At 40.2% G+C, this 15653-nt stretch overlaps 1 protein-coding gene across 1 annotated transcript; it reads left to right on the top strand.

The window, feature by feature from the left end:
• Window positions 1–9086: 9086 nt before the first annotated feature.
• LOC106589393 (multiple inositol polyphosphate phosphatase 1) lies at window positions 9087–15333 on the top strand. The gene is made up of 5 exons (XM_014179302.2): window positions 9087–10000; window positions 12909–13103; window positions 13497–13594; window positions 13716–13846; window positions 14215–15333. The coding sequence occupies exons 1-5, from the start codon at window positions 9409–9411 to the stop codon at window positions 14588–14590; spliced, it is 1392 nt and encodes a 463-aa protein (XP_014034777.1). The 5' UTR covers window positions 9087–9408; the 3' UTR covers window positions 14591–15333.
• Window positions 15334–15653: the final 320 nt, after the last annotated feature.

The following is a 15653-nucleotide window of genomic DNA, read 5'->3' as shown; positions in this document are numbered from 1 at the left end:
TTCAAAATTGTACGTGCCACAACGTAGAAGTGCTCTCAAATCAGTGTGAATGACAGAGCCACAGAGAGGAACCGTGGGAAAGAAACCGGAATGCCAAAAGAGTCCGACTTAGCGATGTCCACCACCATTGAAATCAGTAATAACATATAGGCCTACAACAGGGAAAGTAGTTATCTTTCTAAACATTTTACTTTTTAATACATTTTAGTCATTTAGCAGACACTCTTATCCAGAGCGACTTACAGTAGTGAATGCATACATTTCAATTTCGTGCATTTTTTATTTATTTTGTACTGGCCCACCATGGGAATCGAACTCACAACCCTGGAATTGGACACCATGCTGGCATTGCAAACACCATGCTCTACCAACTGAGCCACAGGGAAGACATTAGGGGTGGCCCAAGTGTTCTGTCATCCATTGACAGATTTTAAGTCTTCAACCCTGTAGGTCTCATAGGCCAGTGCATTTGACCGTACAACAAATGAGGATATCAAAGAACGAAGTCACACCCCTTGTTGAATAGTTATGTGAGGCAAGAGTGATTGATTTGGGATATCTAGGAGGCTAATTCTTGCAATTTAGTGATTACAGTATCAATCTGAGCCACAGTCTATATTGAACATCTAAAAGATTTAACACGGTCAAGTAGTTTCACAACATCATTCAAGATAACAGTCAAAAATCACATGAGGAGCACTGATTGCGTCATATGATGAATCAGTCGTTACAGGAAGCCTAAGCCTAATGGTACAGACACACTGAGAAATCTGACTGCCGATAGGTACTTAGCACAGTAAGAGGCCGTTCCTTCTCTTGCTAGAACAAAATACGCCCTGCTGTGAACCGACCTGGTACCGACAAACCTGTAGTTTCTACTTGTAGAATCGCAATGCTCATCAGTGGCCGAGAACTTTTGAGACAATCAGAGTTAGGTTCAGTTTGCTTGCTAGCTATCGTTAGCAAAACGGTTAGCGTCGCCATTTAGGACAACATAGCTACCCACTGGGCACAGAAGTCAATTCAACATCAATTGCACGTTGGTTCAACGTCATTTCATTAAAATGACGTAGAAACAACATTGATTCAACCAGTGTGTGCCCAGTGGGTAGCTAGCTACTCCACGACTCTTGACAGGTGACATGCAGTTGCTTCATTCAAAAACAAATCCATTGTGATGTAATTATGTTGCTAGTTATCTAGTTGTGGCCATCTGGTTAGTATCTAGCTAGCTAGCAACAACCTTAGCACAGCTTCCTAGTTAGCTTACATTAGCTACAGTAGGCACAAGCCAAAAGAAAATCTACTGCCACCTTGTGGCCTGGAGTATTTAAATGAATCAGAGGTTAAACTGTTCTGTGTGAACAACAAAACGTTTACTGCCGGCACTGGGCAGAGGTGCAAAGTAGCCTACCTATCGGCAGTCAGATTTCTCAGTGCGTCTGACCCATAAAACTAAAAACTAGCCTCAGAACAAAGTTAAAGTACTACCCCCTACAAACGTCAGTTTATTTCCTATTCAGGTCTCTTCAAACCATAATAAAAACACTGAACATGTGTATTGCATACAGAGTATTCTCAGTAACCTCACATGGCCAGACAACTATTGATGACAGAGTGGAAAATCAGTGGAGAATCCATCCTTCGTACTAAAACAGGTGTGTGTATGTGTGTGTGTAATAAAAACACTACTTGTGATATCCAGGGTTTGCTCTGCCTGCCATGGTCTTTTTTCCCCCCACACACCATCTCTATCTGAGGCGCTGCAAAAACAGCTCTGAGAAAAAGCTCTGTCCTCACCAGCCAGAAAATGTTAATCCCTCACTCCCCTGAATTTCCCCTGGCTGTGATGGCCTGCAAGGCTAAGCAGAGCACTTCAGCGAGTCCTGCCCATCCACTGCGGACTAGGGTGTTTTTGCTGAACAGTCACCATCCTAAGTGTTGTAGTTTTTTTCTCAAGTTACCTATGTCCAAACAAAAAAAACAGTTCAGTGTAAACTTTTAACAACTAAAACCAGATATAAAGTATGTAGATAAGATAATGGACACAACCAAAAAAGTGTTAAACAACTCAAAATAATTTTAATTTGAGATTTTTCTAAGTAGCCACCCTTTGCCTTGTTGACAGCTTTGCACACTCTTGGCATTCTCTCAACCAGCTTCACCTAGAATACTTTTCCAACAGTGTTGAAGGAGTTCCTACATATGCTGAGCACTTGCTGGCTGCTTTTCCTTCACTCTGCGGTCCAACTCATCCCAAACCATCTCAATTGGGTTGAGGTCAGGTGATTGTGGAGGCCAGGTCATCTGATGCAGCACTCCATCACTCTCCTTCTTGGTCAAATAGCCCTTACACAGCCTGGAGGTGTGTTGGGTTATTGTCCTGTTGAAAAACAAAGGCAATTATCCAGGCAGACCAGTGGTTGCAGGAATAGGCTCAATGCTAGAGCCGTTGTAGTACTTTGTAGACTGTGTTATTAAAACTCATGTGCAAGCATTGCCATCATATGTAAAAGACTCTAGACTTCATAAACAAGATCTCACCAATAACGGGTTTAACAGAAGACTGTATTTTGGTCACATTAGATGTGGAGAGTCTATATACCAGCATTCCCCATGTGGAGGGGCTGGCAGCACTAGCTCACTATTTGGGAGACAGAGATACTAATGAATATACACCAACAAACTTTATTCTAGAGCTGGCAGAATATGTTTTGACGTATAACTATTTTAGGTTTGATGATGAATACTACCTCCAAACGAATGGAACATCGATGGGCTCCACATTCGCTCCGAGCTACGCTAACCTTTATGTGGGTCTATTTGAAGAACGTTTTGTCAATAATGAAAACGAAAACCCATTTTTGAATAAAATCCTGAAGTGGTATCGATATATTGACGAATTTTTTTTGCATATGGGAAGGAATTGAACAAGAGCTGTCAGATTGTATGGCACTACTCAATGACATTGACCCCAATCTCAAATTCACCATTGAATGTGACACTCAACGCGGTCATTACCTCGATATGTGGATTGAGAAATCAAATGGAACCCTGTTTACAACTCTGTATAGAAAAGAAACGGACAGAACCAGTCTATTACAGGGGGACAGCTTTCATCCTGAGCCATTAAAACGAGGACTTCCAAGAAGCCAGTTTTTCAGACTGCGCCATATATGCCACTCCACAGAGCATTATCTAGCAAAAGCAGCGGAGATGCGCATTAGGTTTCTAAGAAGCGGCTATTCGCCACAATGTGTGGATGAAGCTCTTAATTTGGCATTGGGAAAAACACGAGATGAATTGTTACAAAAAAAGACCCGCTAAAGCAAAAGAACACTCCGTAATGTTCACAACCACATATAGTTTGAATTCGCGAAAAGTGGGAGATGCGGTCAAGAAACACCGGCATATTTTATCATCGCACCCAGCTTTGCCGGCTGAATTTAAAAATCCATCACTTATTGTGTATAGGAGAGGTCGCAATTTACGCGATAAATTGGTTCATGCCAACTGCCAGCCACAAAAGAAAATCAGCCAGGCTCTTTTACGCCCTCTACCAAATGGTAGCTATAAATGCAGAGGATGCGCACAGTGCAACAATATGATGAAGTGTGAATATTCCTGCCACCCCCACACAGGAAAACGGTTTCAAATAAATGATACCATTACGTGTTCCACCACCCATGTTATTTACATTATTAAATGCCCATGTGGGCTCTGCTATGTCGGTAAGACCTCCCGCTCTCTCAAACAGAGAATTAGTGAACATAAAAGCTCAATCAGGCGAAACGACAGGGATTATCCAGTCGCAGTCCATTTTAATGACCTAAAACATGAGATTTCTACCTTTAGATTTCGTGGCATAAAGAAAGTCAAGATATCAGACAGGGGAGGTGATATTAATAATACTCTGAGCAAAAGAGAGTGTTTTTGGATTTTCACCCTCCAGACATTATTTCCTAAAGGACTTAATGATGAAATGCCTATGTATGTTATGTTGTGAATTTGAACATGAATTACGTGCTTATTTAAGATTACTCTGTTTTTCGTACGATGTACCCAATGATAACTTGCTATGTCCTCATTGTGGTTTTATGGACGTGTTTAATGCGTCTTATTTATACACTTTTGTAGTGTTTGTGAAATGCATATTGTTATGTTTGGTAGCACTTATTGGGGCTAGGTCTACATAGAGGTGCTGTTTTCAGAAAATTCACAAAAGCTCTGACGAAGGCGGTGAGGCCGATACGTAAAGCTTATTAAATATCAGTGATAATATCAAGAGCAGTGTGCGGTTTCCTTTTTCCTTCAGGCTATAACACAAAAAAAATGTGGAAAAGGTCAGTGGATGTGAATACTTTCTGAATGTGTAATAAGCATCTGCTTTGTAAGAATGAAGTAGGAAAACAATCAGAAGACCAAGAAACAAAGCGATATGACACGTAGCTTTAGATGTACATTTCAACCCTCCTCTCTATTCACATTCAATGGAAATAGGCCTATGTGCATTCAAAGCATTTGCCTCTAGCCACCTAAACAGGTGACATTTACTCACTTGGCCCAAATCATTTTTGGAGGAAAAAGTCAGACTACAGAGTCCACAAAGAGACAGCACGTTACTTTAGAGAATGAGTCATTTCCTCCTCGAAATGTGATGAGAAGTTTCCACTGTGGTGTCTATTATTTTATTTCACTGCAGCTTCTGGTGACTCAACTCAATCTAATAGCCATTAGACATACTAAGATCATTGAGACAGGAGCAATAGACCCTTTTGCGGCAATTGAAAAACTCAGCTTTTCATCAAGAAACTGCCCCTCTTCAATTACCCTCATACCTGACCTGTGACCTCTTTTACTCACGAAAGACAACGTGGGGCCATTCCTCTAAATTTGGCCACAGCATCACCTCATTGCTGTCAGACAGCCACACGACCCGGCTTTAGTAAAGCCACGTCGAAGGAGAGGCGGCAGGAAAGGATTAGAACAGGGGACATGGGGTTGTACGGTCTAGGTCTGGTGATCAGCTGGCATCATTTATCGCTTGATGATAACTTCATTCCCCACTGATCTGATAACACCACCGCAACCACGCTGGAGCGAGAAGAACCATAGCTCAGGCCAAAAGGTTGTTGACTGGTTTGGACCATTCAGCAGTGGCGCTGATGCACCAAAACACTGGCTTTTAAAGAACTTGAATATGACACATCCCCTTAAAAGTATGAGACAGATGTAGAGGATCTAAACCCATTAACACTTCGGAACAGATAGGCTAATACCTAGAAATAATTATTGACAATGTTCTTCGCAGAGAAGATATTAAAGGAGAGAAATGGAGCAACCGTAAAAATCATTATGCAACTACACAAGGTCTACAAATGATCTGCTCTCTGATACAGTACATTACTAACGTTGGGATTGGGAATGAAGTATGCTGTGAGATAAAAAAAAAAAAGTTGCCTATCTCTGCAGTGGTCTTTCCAGTTGAACGGTGGAGGACCATTGCATACTTTTCAGACAGTATGGAAAGCTGCCCGTGCACTTCACACAGACATTTCTTTGTAAGCGAACAACAAAGCTTGACTTCGGGACACACTTTTTTTTTTACAACATTTTTGTTTGTTTTGTTATTTTTTTTGTTGGGGGGGGCATTATCCATTTCACATTATACGTTTATAAAACATGTACCAGTAGGCTGCCACTCAAAATAAATGAAAAACAGTAAGAAATACAGGTTAATTGGTAGTAAATTCAATATATAAAAAATAAATGGGCCTGCACCCCCAACCTCCCATCCCATTCCCCCAACCCAGCCAAAATGTCTTTATCCAGAAAAAGACCAGGGAGGTTGTGGTTGAATCTATGTTTGAAATTCACTGCTCGACTGAGGGACCTTAGAGATAATTGTATGCGTGGGGTACAGAGATGAGGTAGTCATTAAAAAAACATGTTAAACACTATTATTGCACACAGAGTGAGTCCATGCAACTTACTATGTGACTTGTTAAGCACATTTTTACTCCTGAACTTATTTTGCCTTGCCACAACAAAGGGGTTGAATACTTATTTACTCAAGACACTTCAGCTTTTAATTTTTAATTAATATCTAAACATTTAAAAAAACATAATTCCACTGACATTATGGGGTATTGTGTGTAGGCCAGTGACAAAAATCTAAACTTCATCCATTTTAAATTCAGTCGGTAACACAATAAAATGTGGAAAAAGGGGTGTGAATACTTTCTGAAGGCACTGTAAAGTACATATACTGTATATTGTTTGTATATATGTGTTGGGCTTTATGAATTGTTTATTTGTATGTGTTGGGCTTAACTGATATGCTTTACAGAGTTAAGTATATTTGTCCATGCCTCAATTGTTCGAAAATTCTAATGTTAAAACTTCTAATAGTAACTGTATCCACTGGCGAATTGGGAGAGTGAGATGATTGCTATCTAAGAGACAACATCGTTTTTTTTGCGGCAGTGCTGCCTGCCAGTAATAGTCTCTGATTGAGAGATTCAAGGATTCAAGAGCTATCATAGTTAACGTAATAGATGCAAAGCATTGAATATTTGCATACATGCACATACATGAAATTTCATAATTTTTCCCCAGAAGCATTTAACTGAAGGTCACTCACACATCATATGGAGGAATGCGCCTATCTGATTTAGGGGTCACAGTGAACAGTTGGGAGTTAGGGCCAATTTCATCGTAAAATGTTTCCTTGTTCACAGACTATAAAATATAGTCTGTGAACAAACTTCAAATGTATAAATTGATGGATTGGATTTCAGGATGCCAAGGTCATATTTTTCCATACTCTGTTCTAGTTAAAGGGTTGTTCAGATTCAATTCGATCTGTGGACCACACCTTTTTAATGGCTAGCTTAGCATATGAGCTTTCCAAAAGTTGTTTATATATTATAGAGATTAGTTCAAACTTGTCTCGACTTCGGTCCACACTTGTCTCAATCTTGACCCCTGGTTTCAGGCCACAAATGAGTCATGACATTATTGCAATACAAATGGGTGAATTCAAACTTCCCTTAATTTCTTCGACAAACCGTGGTGCTTTAGGCACTACTGTTGCACAGATGGAAATGAAAACAATGACTCAACTGGACCAAGATCAACTTATTTCCATCCACTTTACAAATACATTTGTTTTGTGGGTCAACCAGGACAGCTCCTGGTAGTGTGATTCATAGGGATAACTACCAACAGACACAAAATGTGTGTTTCAGGAATTCTCTCAGTCCATTCCCCCTATTTGCACTAACCAGTGCTTCATCAGCAACAAAAGCAGTTAAATATCAGCTAGATGAGCCAGGGCAAAACTTAACGATTGCAAAATCTAAAGCCCAAAAGTGTGACCTCTATCTTAAACAGCCAAGCTAATTAATCAGTGCTCATTTGGTCATGACAAACAATCTAGATGCCTACAACACAGCAGTGTGTGCTTTGGCCTTTGACTGACCGTGAAATTAAATTCAATGAATGCATGAATCTCTATCTCCATCTGAAAGACAAACCAGCCTGTGGTGGATGTATACATTTCAAAGCATAGTAGCCTACCTACCAAACAAAGGCATTGCCTTTCAGCCAGTCTCTAAGAAGGCATTATCATTGAGAAAAACTAATTGCATAACAGCCACAGGTAATGAGAAACTCCTTCGCCCATGAGTGCAGTCTACTCAATCCAACACAGGGATAAATTACCACAACTTATAACTTCTCTCTCAAAGTGGCACTGAGGTTTTCCTAATGAGGCCCGTGAATAACGCAGGAACACAACGGGAACTTCTGCCAGACACAGACACCACCTCTATTTACAGTTAGTCTGTACCCAACCAGGGACATCGAGTTCAACCTTCACTGTCATGCAGGTCTTGTGTTTATCCATCAGTCAAGCCTAAGAGACCCAATGGTAAGTGTTATTGGCACAATAGAAATACAATAGGCCGTTTACATATGCAGGTATCATTTGCCCATTCAAACTGGGATTAACCACCAAGAGAAAGAAAAAAATCTATATGGTTAGGCCTAAACCTACCAAGTACAGAACAACAGCCTACCTGACCTACCGATGCTGTGTCCATTTGAACAAGGTCCAAGGTAAAATTTTCCATCCAAATTGTCAGACCCTGGTGGCTTGTCATTGTTGATAGACAACAACAACAAAAAATTCACCTCTTCCACACTAACTTTAAGATGTAAAATTACATAAAAGGACTTAAATCATGGATATTAATTGTTCACCAATTCCCATACGCCGTAGAATAGGCCATAAATATTTCCACTCTAGGCAGTTAAAAGGTTTTTCTTAAAAACAAGTTTTGAATTAAAAAAAATGTGAAGTCAATGCAAGTCATGTATATCTAGGGCTACACTATACACATTTACTATTAAATAATATATATCTCATGTGATATGCATATCATTGCATGATTCATTCTTTATAAACAAGAACAATAAAGAAGTGTATTTTTCCATTAGAAATTTTCACTGCACCCTGTGCAATTTATCTCTGGAAATGCACACACCTGCACCGGGGATTTTTTTGCCTAGAAAATGAAGGTAAGGAGTGATTGATGAAAGGTGTCCTCTCTATCAAGTACACCTGCGATATTTCTAATGAGCTATGGATAGCAACAGGCTCCTGCATAATGCTAGCATATTCAAATAGACAGTAAATGTACTTAAACATTATACCATCTATTAACGAAGCCATCTGCACGCAATACAGATTTGGAAACATTTGGAATTTAGCTTGCAACTGAGCAGTCAAACAGACCAAGAAATCGCGTGTATGGCGTCCAATAGGAAAGTCCTTGCCTCCGAAAGATGGAATGTGCAAGGCACCTGAAATCCCTTCAGCAATTTTACTAATTTTACTTTTGTCATTTTCTTACTGCTCCGCTGATGAATAGCTAAGGAACTATACAATCCTGGAATTTCGCAAATCTTGGGATATAAGAGAAAATGTGTCTCATGCTCAGGCACATAAAAAGCACTGTGATAAACATTTTATTGTGTCAGTCGCCCTCTGGTGGGGAGAAGTGGTATTTTTCTGAGACTCAGTGGATTTAACATCATTTGGTTTCTATCTGCGTTTGGGATATTTGATTGATTTTGATATCCCACAGCCCTGAACACGGTTTGTTTTATTCTGTCCAATTTCTACACCGATTATAACTAAGTCATGCAGTTTAGTGTGGGTCCCTTGCTACACGAAAACGCAGAGATATAATACGGTTGGCCGGCTGGTGGAGCTCCATTTTTGTTGTTGTTGCCAAGTTCAAAGTTCGCAGCGAAACAAACAAAGCAGACGGCAATGTACTAGCTAACTTAGTTTAGTAATTTGTAAGTATCAATTGCTTCTACCTCAACTAATTTGACGAAATGACATCTGCGTTATCTAAACAAACGTTGTTCTTCACGACATTTAGTCTAGCTTTGACCCGGTTTTCATACTGCTCAGTTGCAAACGCTAACGTTAATTCAAGCATACCTGCGATTGCAAATTATTTCGGAACTAAAGGCAGATATGAGGAAGTAAACCCTTATCTCATTAATGACATCCTCTCGGTAAACAAATCCCTTTTAAAACCGGGATGTACCGATTGCACTGCTATTCATGTGACCGCAATAATTCGGCATGGAACACGATATCCAACGACCAAAAATATCAAAAGGATGCAACGGCTTTACGACCTTGTTCTAAACGACGCAATGAACACCGATAAATGGCTGACTGAAATAAAAACCAAGTGGGAAATGTGGTACACTGAAGACATGGATGGCAAGCTTGTGGAAAAGGGGCGAGATGACCATAGGCATCTGGCTGTCAGGTTGGCAACATTCTTTCCATCTTTGATGTCAGAGGAAAACCTCAGGAGCCATCGTATCCGTTTCATCACTAGCTCCAAACACAGATGCGTGGACAGCATTGTCGCTTTCCAAGAAGGCCTACTCAACCTTTGGAAAGTAACAGGTGAGTTTGTAGAGTAAAGCTAGTTTAGTCGTTTTCTTATTCTGTGAATTATCAATAGGCTTGGGGGTATCACACTCAGTCACTCACACTGATCACCAGTGCTTTTTTTTCTCCTCCCGCTCCCAGAAAGACGGTAATGTAAAAGCGCGGTGATCCTTCAGCGTATTCATCCTGTCCTGCCACACTGATCCATACTAAATCTAATTGTATTGGTCACATACGCATATGTAGCAGACGTAATTGCGGATGCTTGTGAGAAATAATACACACACAAAAAAACAAATACTTAAAAGTTGCTTAGGAGCTAGAAGCAGAGCTGCCCTGTCTGTCGGCGCCATAGACCTGAGCTGTGTTCGAAAACTACTATTTGTGACGTACTTTTAGTATGTAGTATGCTTATTGGTCATTAAGTAATAATGCCCGAGAAGCTGGTGTTTGGTGGATATATTGGCAAAGGTGTTGTTAGGCCCCTGTAAATGTTAGTCTAAAAGAAATGTGAGAATATCTAGATGCTTTTTATAGTTATGTTTATAAATTGCCTGGCTGGGCTGATGAGGCAGATGGAACAGAGTAAATAGGCATTTATGTCATAGCAGGTGGTAACTTGTGGAATAGACACTATCTGGAATGCGGTTATAACCAATCAGCATTCAGAATTAGACCCACCCATTGTATAAAGTTAGTATGCCAAAAGTTCCTGGATGTCTTACTACAGTCGCCAAAATTTGAAGTATACAACAGTGGACACTTTCTGTGCTTTTAGGGCCCATAATGCAATTCTTCAGAAATGAGCATAGCTTAACAACAATTTCAGATTTTAAGAAAATGGTGGAAAATATGCAGCCGAAGTCTGACGAGAGCGGATACAAATATAAGTACAAAAAGTTCATTAGTTAACTAATAATGATAAATGTTGAGCAATGTAATAAAAAAAAGTAATTACTTTTCAAATAAGTTACGTTACACGTGATGTTGGCTGACAATTTGTTTTGCTACGCTAGCCTTACGAACCGCATAGCATATCATTACAGCAGTTGCTTGTATGTATCGGTATGTTAGCTAGCTACCTAACGTTACTTGGCTACTAATAAATCAACAGTTTATTGACAGTTTATTAACTATATGCTATTTAACTACCCAACGTTTATGGACTTGATTATTCACGTCATGCTTAGCTAAGTGGTATAGTCGTTGTTCGTTCTCAATGGACATTGTTAATGAAGTCGTAAGATGTCTAGCTAGTAATTTGTTATGCTAACATGCTGGCAAGAAGTTGCATTGCAACAGCATCAACTTCCAGTAGACAGGCGGAGCGTAAGTACACTTAACTGAAAGGATACCGTTCGTTTACAGTATACTCAAATTTACTTATACTGTATACTACATACTTAATGAGTATATACTACATATTATGTTAGTATGGGTATTCAAACACAGCTCTGCTCTCTTATTTGTACATAGAGGTTATGGGGAGGGCCGGTAGGGTAAGTAACTGGTCTTCACACAGGTCTTGGTAGTGGTGGTCAGCTAGTGAAGAGTTCCCTACGTAATCACGTCACGTAGCCTAGGCTAGTCTGAATTTGAAACGTGGGAAAGGCACATTTTTTAAAAATGGATAAGAAAAGGCAAATCGAGTTTGAGGACATTTTTCAAGCCCAAAAATCTAGAGAAAGATGGTGACTCGAACCCAGAACCAGCCAGAGGACTGTCAGTGCCGGAGGAGAGGTGTGAGGGGCAAACTGTTCCTGATGGCAATGCCTTAGCTAGCAGCGCTGCTAATCCTGCAGTGCATCCACTGACAAAGTGCTCGGAGCAGGTGCAATTTGTAGTTCAAGAACACGCAAAAGTATAACCCCTTGCTTGTCATGCGGAATTCAAAGTTGGGCTGTACAACATGCAAAAAGGTTGTGGGAGCTTGGTCCTAGAAATGACTAGAGGGATTAAACTAGCAAAAGAGTGGGTGGAATGTACCGTAAGATCCTCTGCCTCAGAAAAAGGTTTTTGAACATGCCCGACCCATGGGGCATTATTTGGTGGCAGCAAGCCTTGTAGACAAGGCTAAAGAGGACACCCAGGTGATAGTTAACACTCAAAAAGATAAAAAATCAACACTACAGCCAGAGGAGTCTAAACGTCACAGCTCATGGCTTTGAGCAAGAAGTTGATTGTCAGTAGTTAAATGGACTTGACATAGGGAGAATCATTGTGGGAGGTTTTGAAAACTAAGGTAGGAAAAAAATTATTCCTTTACAAACTTGTTCTGTACTGTGAAGTTAATATGAGTATGTGCTTAATTTTATCACAAAGGCAGGAGGCCTATATATTCTCATGTGTTCTGCTGTAGCATACATTGATTTATTTTATATGAAGTTATATTCTGATATTGTGATATTTGTTCTACTGCTACATTGATGTCTTGAAAATTATATGAAATTCGGGTCGTGTAAGCCCCACAGTTGAGTATGTGTGCGTATGCATATGGCGGGTGTTCTACAGTGACGTCAAAAAATGTTGCTGTACATTGATGTCTCCAAAATTAGGCTATAAGAAATTCGGACTTGGGGAAGCCCTGCAGCTATACTCAAGTATGTGGCCATAAAATGCTTTGAATGAATCAGCACCTTGGCGAGTGCTGTCCATTCACCACCATATAACAGTAGCCTGCTATATGTTTGCTCTGTCTGCTGCGCTGCTACATTGGGTTTGAAACATTCTCTCAATGTAATCCGGTACCTCAGAGTCCCCCGCATAACTCCCCCCTCTCTCACACTCACTATGTGTTCCGGGACCTCCCGATTTACAAATTAAGCACTGCTGATCACCATTAGTACAGTCTGGTGGGGGTGAGATCAGCAACACTAATATACAATGTTTGGACTTATTGTATTCTCTTTTTGTCTTGTTACAGAAGTTGGACCCAGCCACGAAATCAATGATGAGTTGATGAGATTCTTTGACCAGTGCAAAAAATTTGTTGACGATGTGGAGAACAACAAAACGGCCCTCGAAGAGGTCCACCTCTTCAAGGCCTCAGCAGAGATGAAAATAGTGCAGATGAAGATGGCTGACCAACTGCAAGTTCCATACAATCACATCACACCAGGTTTTTTTATTTTTTTTATTTCACCAGGTCGGCCAGTTGAGAACAAGTTCTCATTTACAACTGCGACCTGGCCAAGATAAAGCAAAGCGACACAAACAACAGCAGAGTTACACAAGGAATAAACAAATGTACAGTCAATAACACAATAGAAAGTCTATATACAGTGTGTGCAACTGGCATAAGGAGGTAAGGCAATAAATAGGCCATAGTAGCGAAGTAATTACAATTTAGCAAATTAACAGTGGAGTGATAGATGTGCAACTGGACTTGTTGCTTGGTTCCAAATCGTAGCCACATTGTGTAGTTGAGGGAGTTCATAATATTACGATTGAAACTTGCAATCCTCTTATGCCAGTTGAATTCATTCAATAATTCTCCCTTTTTTCTCACCAGATCTGGTGGAGGCTGCATTCTTCCTGTGCTCATACGAGTTTGCCATCAAATCTTTGAACTCCCCCTGGTGCAACCTGTTTCATGAGACTGACGCCCAAGTATGTTCACAGCGGGGGAGCTATTGCCTCTGCCTCATAAACAATGAAGAACCCAGTTCAGTCATACAGTTCAAACCGATCTTTCACATTTTCATTAACACAATCACCTGTGCTTTTTCAGGTGCTGGAGTACAAAAATGACCTGAAACAGTACTGGAAGAGGGGTTATGGTCATGACATCAACCGCAAGTCCAGTTGCACTCTTTTTCATGACCTGTTCAATCGCCTTGATAAGGTTGCTCATGAGATCAGGTGAGTTGGTTGTAAAGTTAGTCCACAGTCATTTTGACTACCATGATCATACACAAGTGCTTAAATAGGCCAATCATTGTTATCAAGTCACTCTCCTTGCTTGTTATTGAAAAACTATTGGGTCCCTGAGGGTATATCCACCACTTCCTGTTTTTGTACCCGTTTTAAAAATGGGCTCTCTACAATGGGGAAAGTCATTGAAGTAAACTGCTACATGGCAATTGATCGTTTATCCTTTGTTTTTCCCTCTGATGCATTTCACAGCACTTCCCTTAGTAGTTATAACACTGTAATAACAAAGTAAGTGTGGCTGGTTATTATCATGATTTTTGAATTGTGGATTATGTCCCCTTTTTTTTCCTGTTCAGGTTTGGGCATGTATCTGAGGCTGTGACCATCCAGGTGGGCCATGCCGAGACCCTGCTGCCCCTGTTGGCCCTCATGGGCTTTTTCAGAGACGAGACGCCCCTGACCGCTGACAACTTTGACCTGCAACATGGCCGCACCTTCCGCACCAGCCGCATCGTGCCTTACGCAGCCAACTTGGTCTTTGTGCTGTATGACTGCAGCGAAGGCCTCCGGCTGCAGTTCCTACTCAACGAGACACCTCTGAAATTCCCCGATATAAACCACCAGGCTCCACTGTACAGTACGGTCAGAGAGACCTACAGAGAGCTGCTGCACGGCTGCAATTTCGAGAAGGAGTGCGAGCCGTCCAGACCCAACAGAAACTGTGAGCTGTGAGCATGTGAAAGTGGAGGGCTCTCTCTATACAAGGGTTTGAAGACTCAAACTTCTGTGTCATGCAAGAGAGGGGGTTTTAATGGTTTTGTCTGAACCAGTTCCTTTTTTAATTTTTTTCTTTATGGAATCTTTTTAGAAGTAACAAGTTTTACAGATAGCTTTTACTGGGCTCCTTTTCTTTCAGGTGTCACTTTAGCACAAGTTATCATGATGCTTGCTTTGTTTTCTAGGGTCATCCAGGGTCTTAATTGAATTCACTCTTTTTAGAGGAGGGAGAGCTTTATATTTATGCTGTTTCACGGTTTCATATTGATTTATATTATATTGCAGATTTTTCAGGTGCCTTTTTGTGTTTTCATACAGTATGCATTTTCCAAAAGCAGAAAGAAACAATGAGTAGAATATAATGTCTGCCACTGGATAGATGCAGTTGGTTGGGTTTCCTTGCTGGAAAACTCTTTGTAATTGTTTGTGTTTGTAAAAAATGTTTGCTCTATATGAGTCATTTTGTGTGGGCTGATTTTATAGTTGCACTCATTTTCATAAACATTTACTCCAAAGTTTGCCTTTTTTAAATATGGACTCAAACATTATTGGACTGCATTGTGAACAAAATATACATTTTGAACAATAAGCTTTTAATTTGGGGTTACCTTACCTGAGTTACTTTATTTAATTATTTTCTACATTGTCATTTGATTTGTTTGTGAAATATTTCAGATTAAAGTAAATGCCTTGATTGACATATTTGCTTTTGTATCAAATGCAAATTTAGCAACCCATTTCAAAATCAGTAAATTATGTCATATGGTTCAAATGTTCCACGACAGTGGTTATTTGTAAATGGCATCAAATGCCATTCATGGGTTCTCTGATTACATGGTTTTCTTTTGATTTTGCAACGGATCAGCAAATTACCTATGGGAACTCCTTCCCCTTCACGCGATGCGATTGAGATTAATATTAAATATTGTGGCAAACCTCTTCAAAGTTAGGAGCGTTTGTCACAAATTAAGTGGGAAACTGTCACCAAAGTCAGCCCAGAATGAAAGTTATTTCGAAC

Source organism: Salmo salar, chromosome ssa28 (genome assembly GCF_905237065.1).
Source record: "Salmo salar chromosome ssa28, Ssal_v3.1, whole genome shotgun sequence".
Taxonomy (NCBI): Eukaryota; Metazoa; Chordata; class Actinopteri; order Salmoniformes; family Salmonidae; genus Salmo; species Salmo salar.
This window is presented reverse-complemented; position numbering and strand designations above follow the sequence as displayed.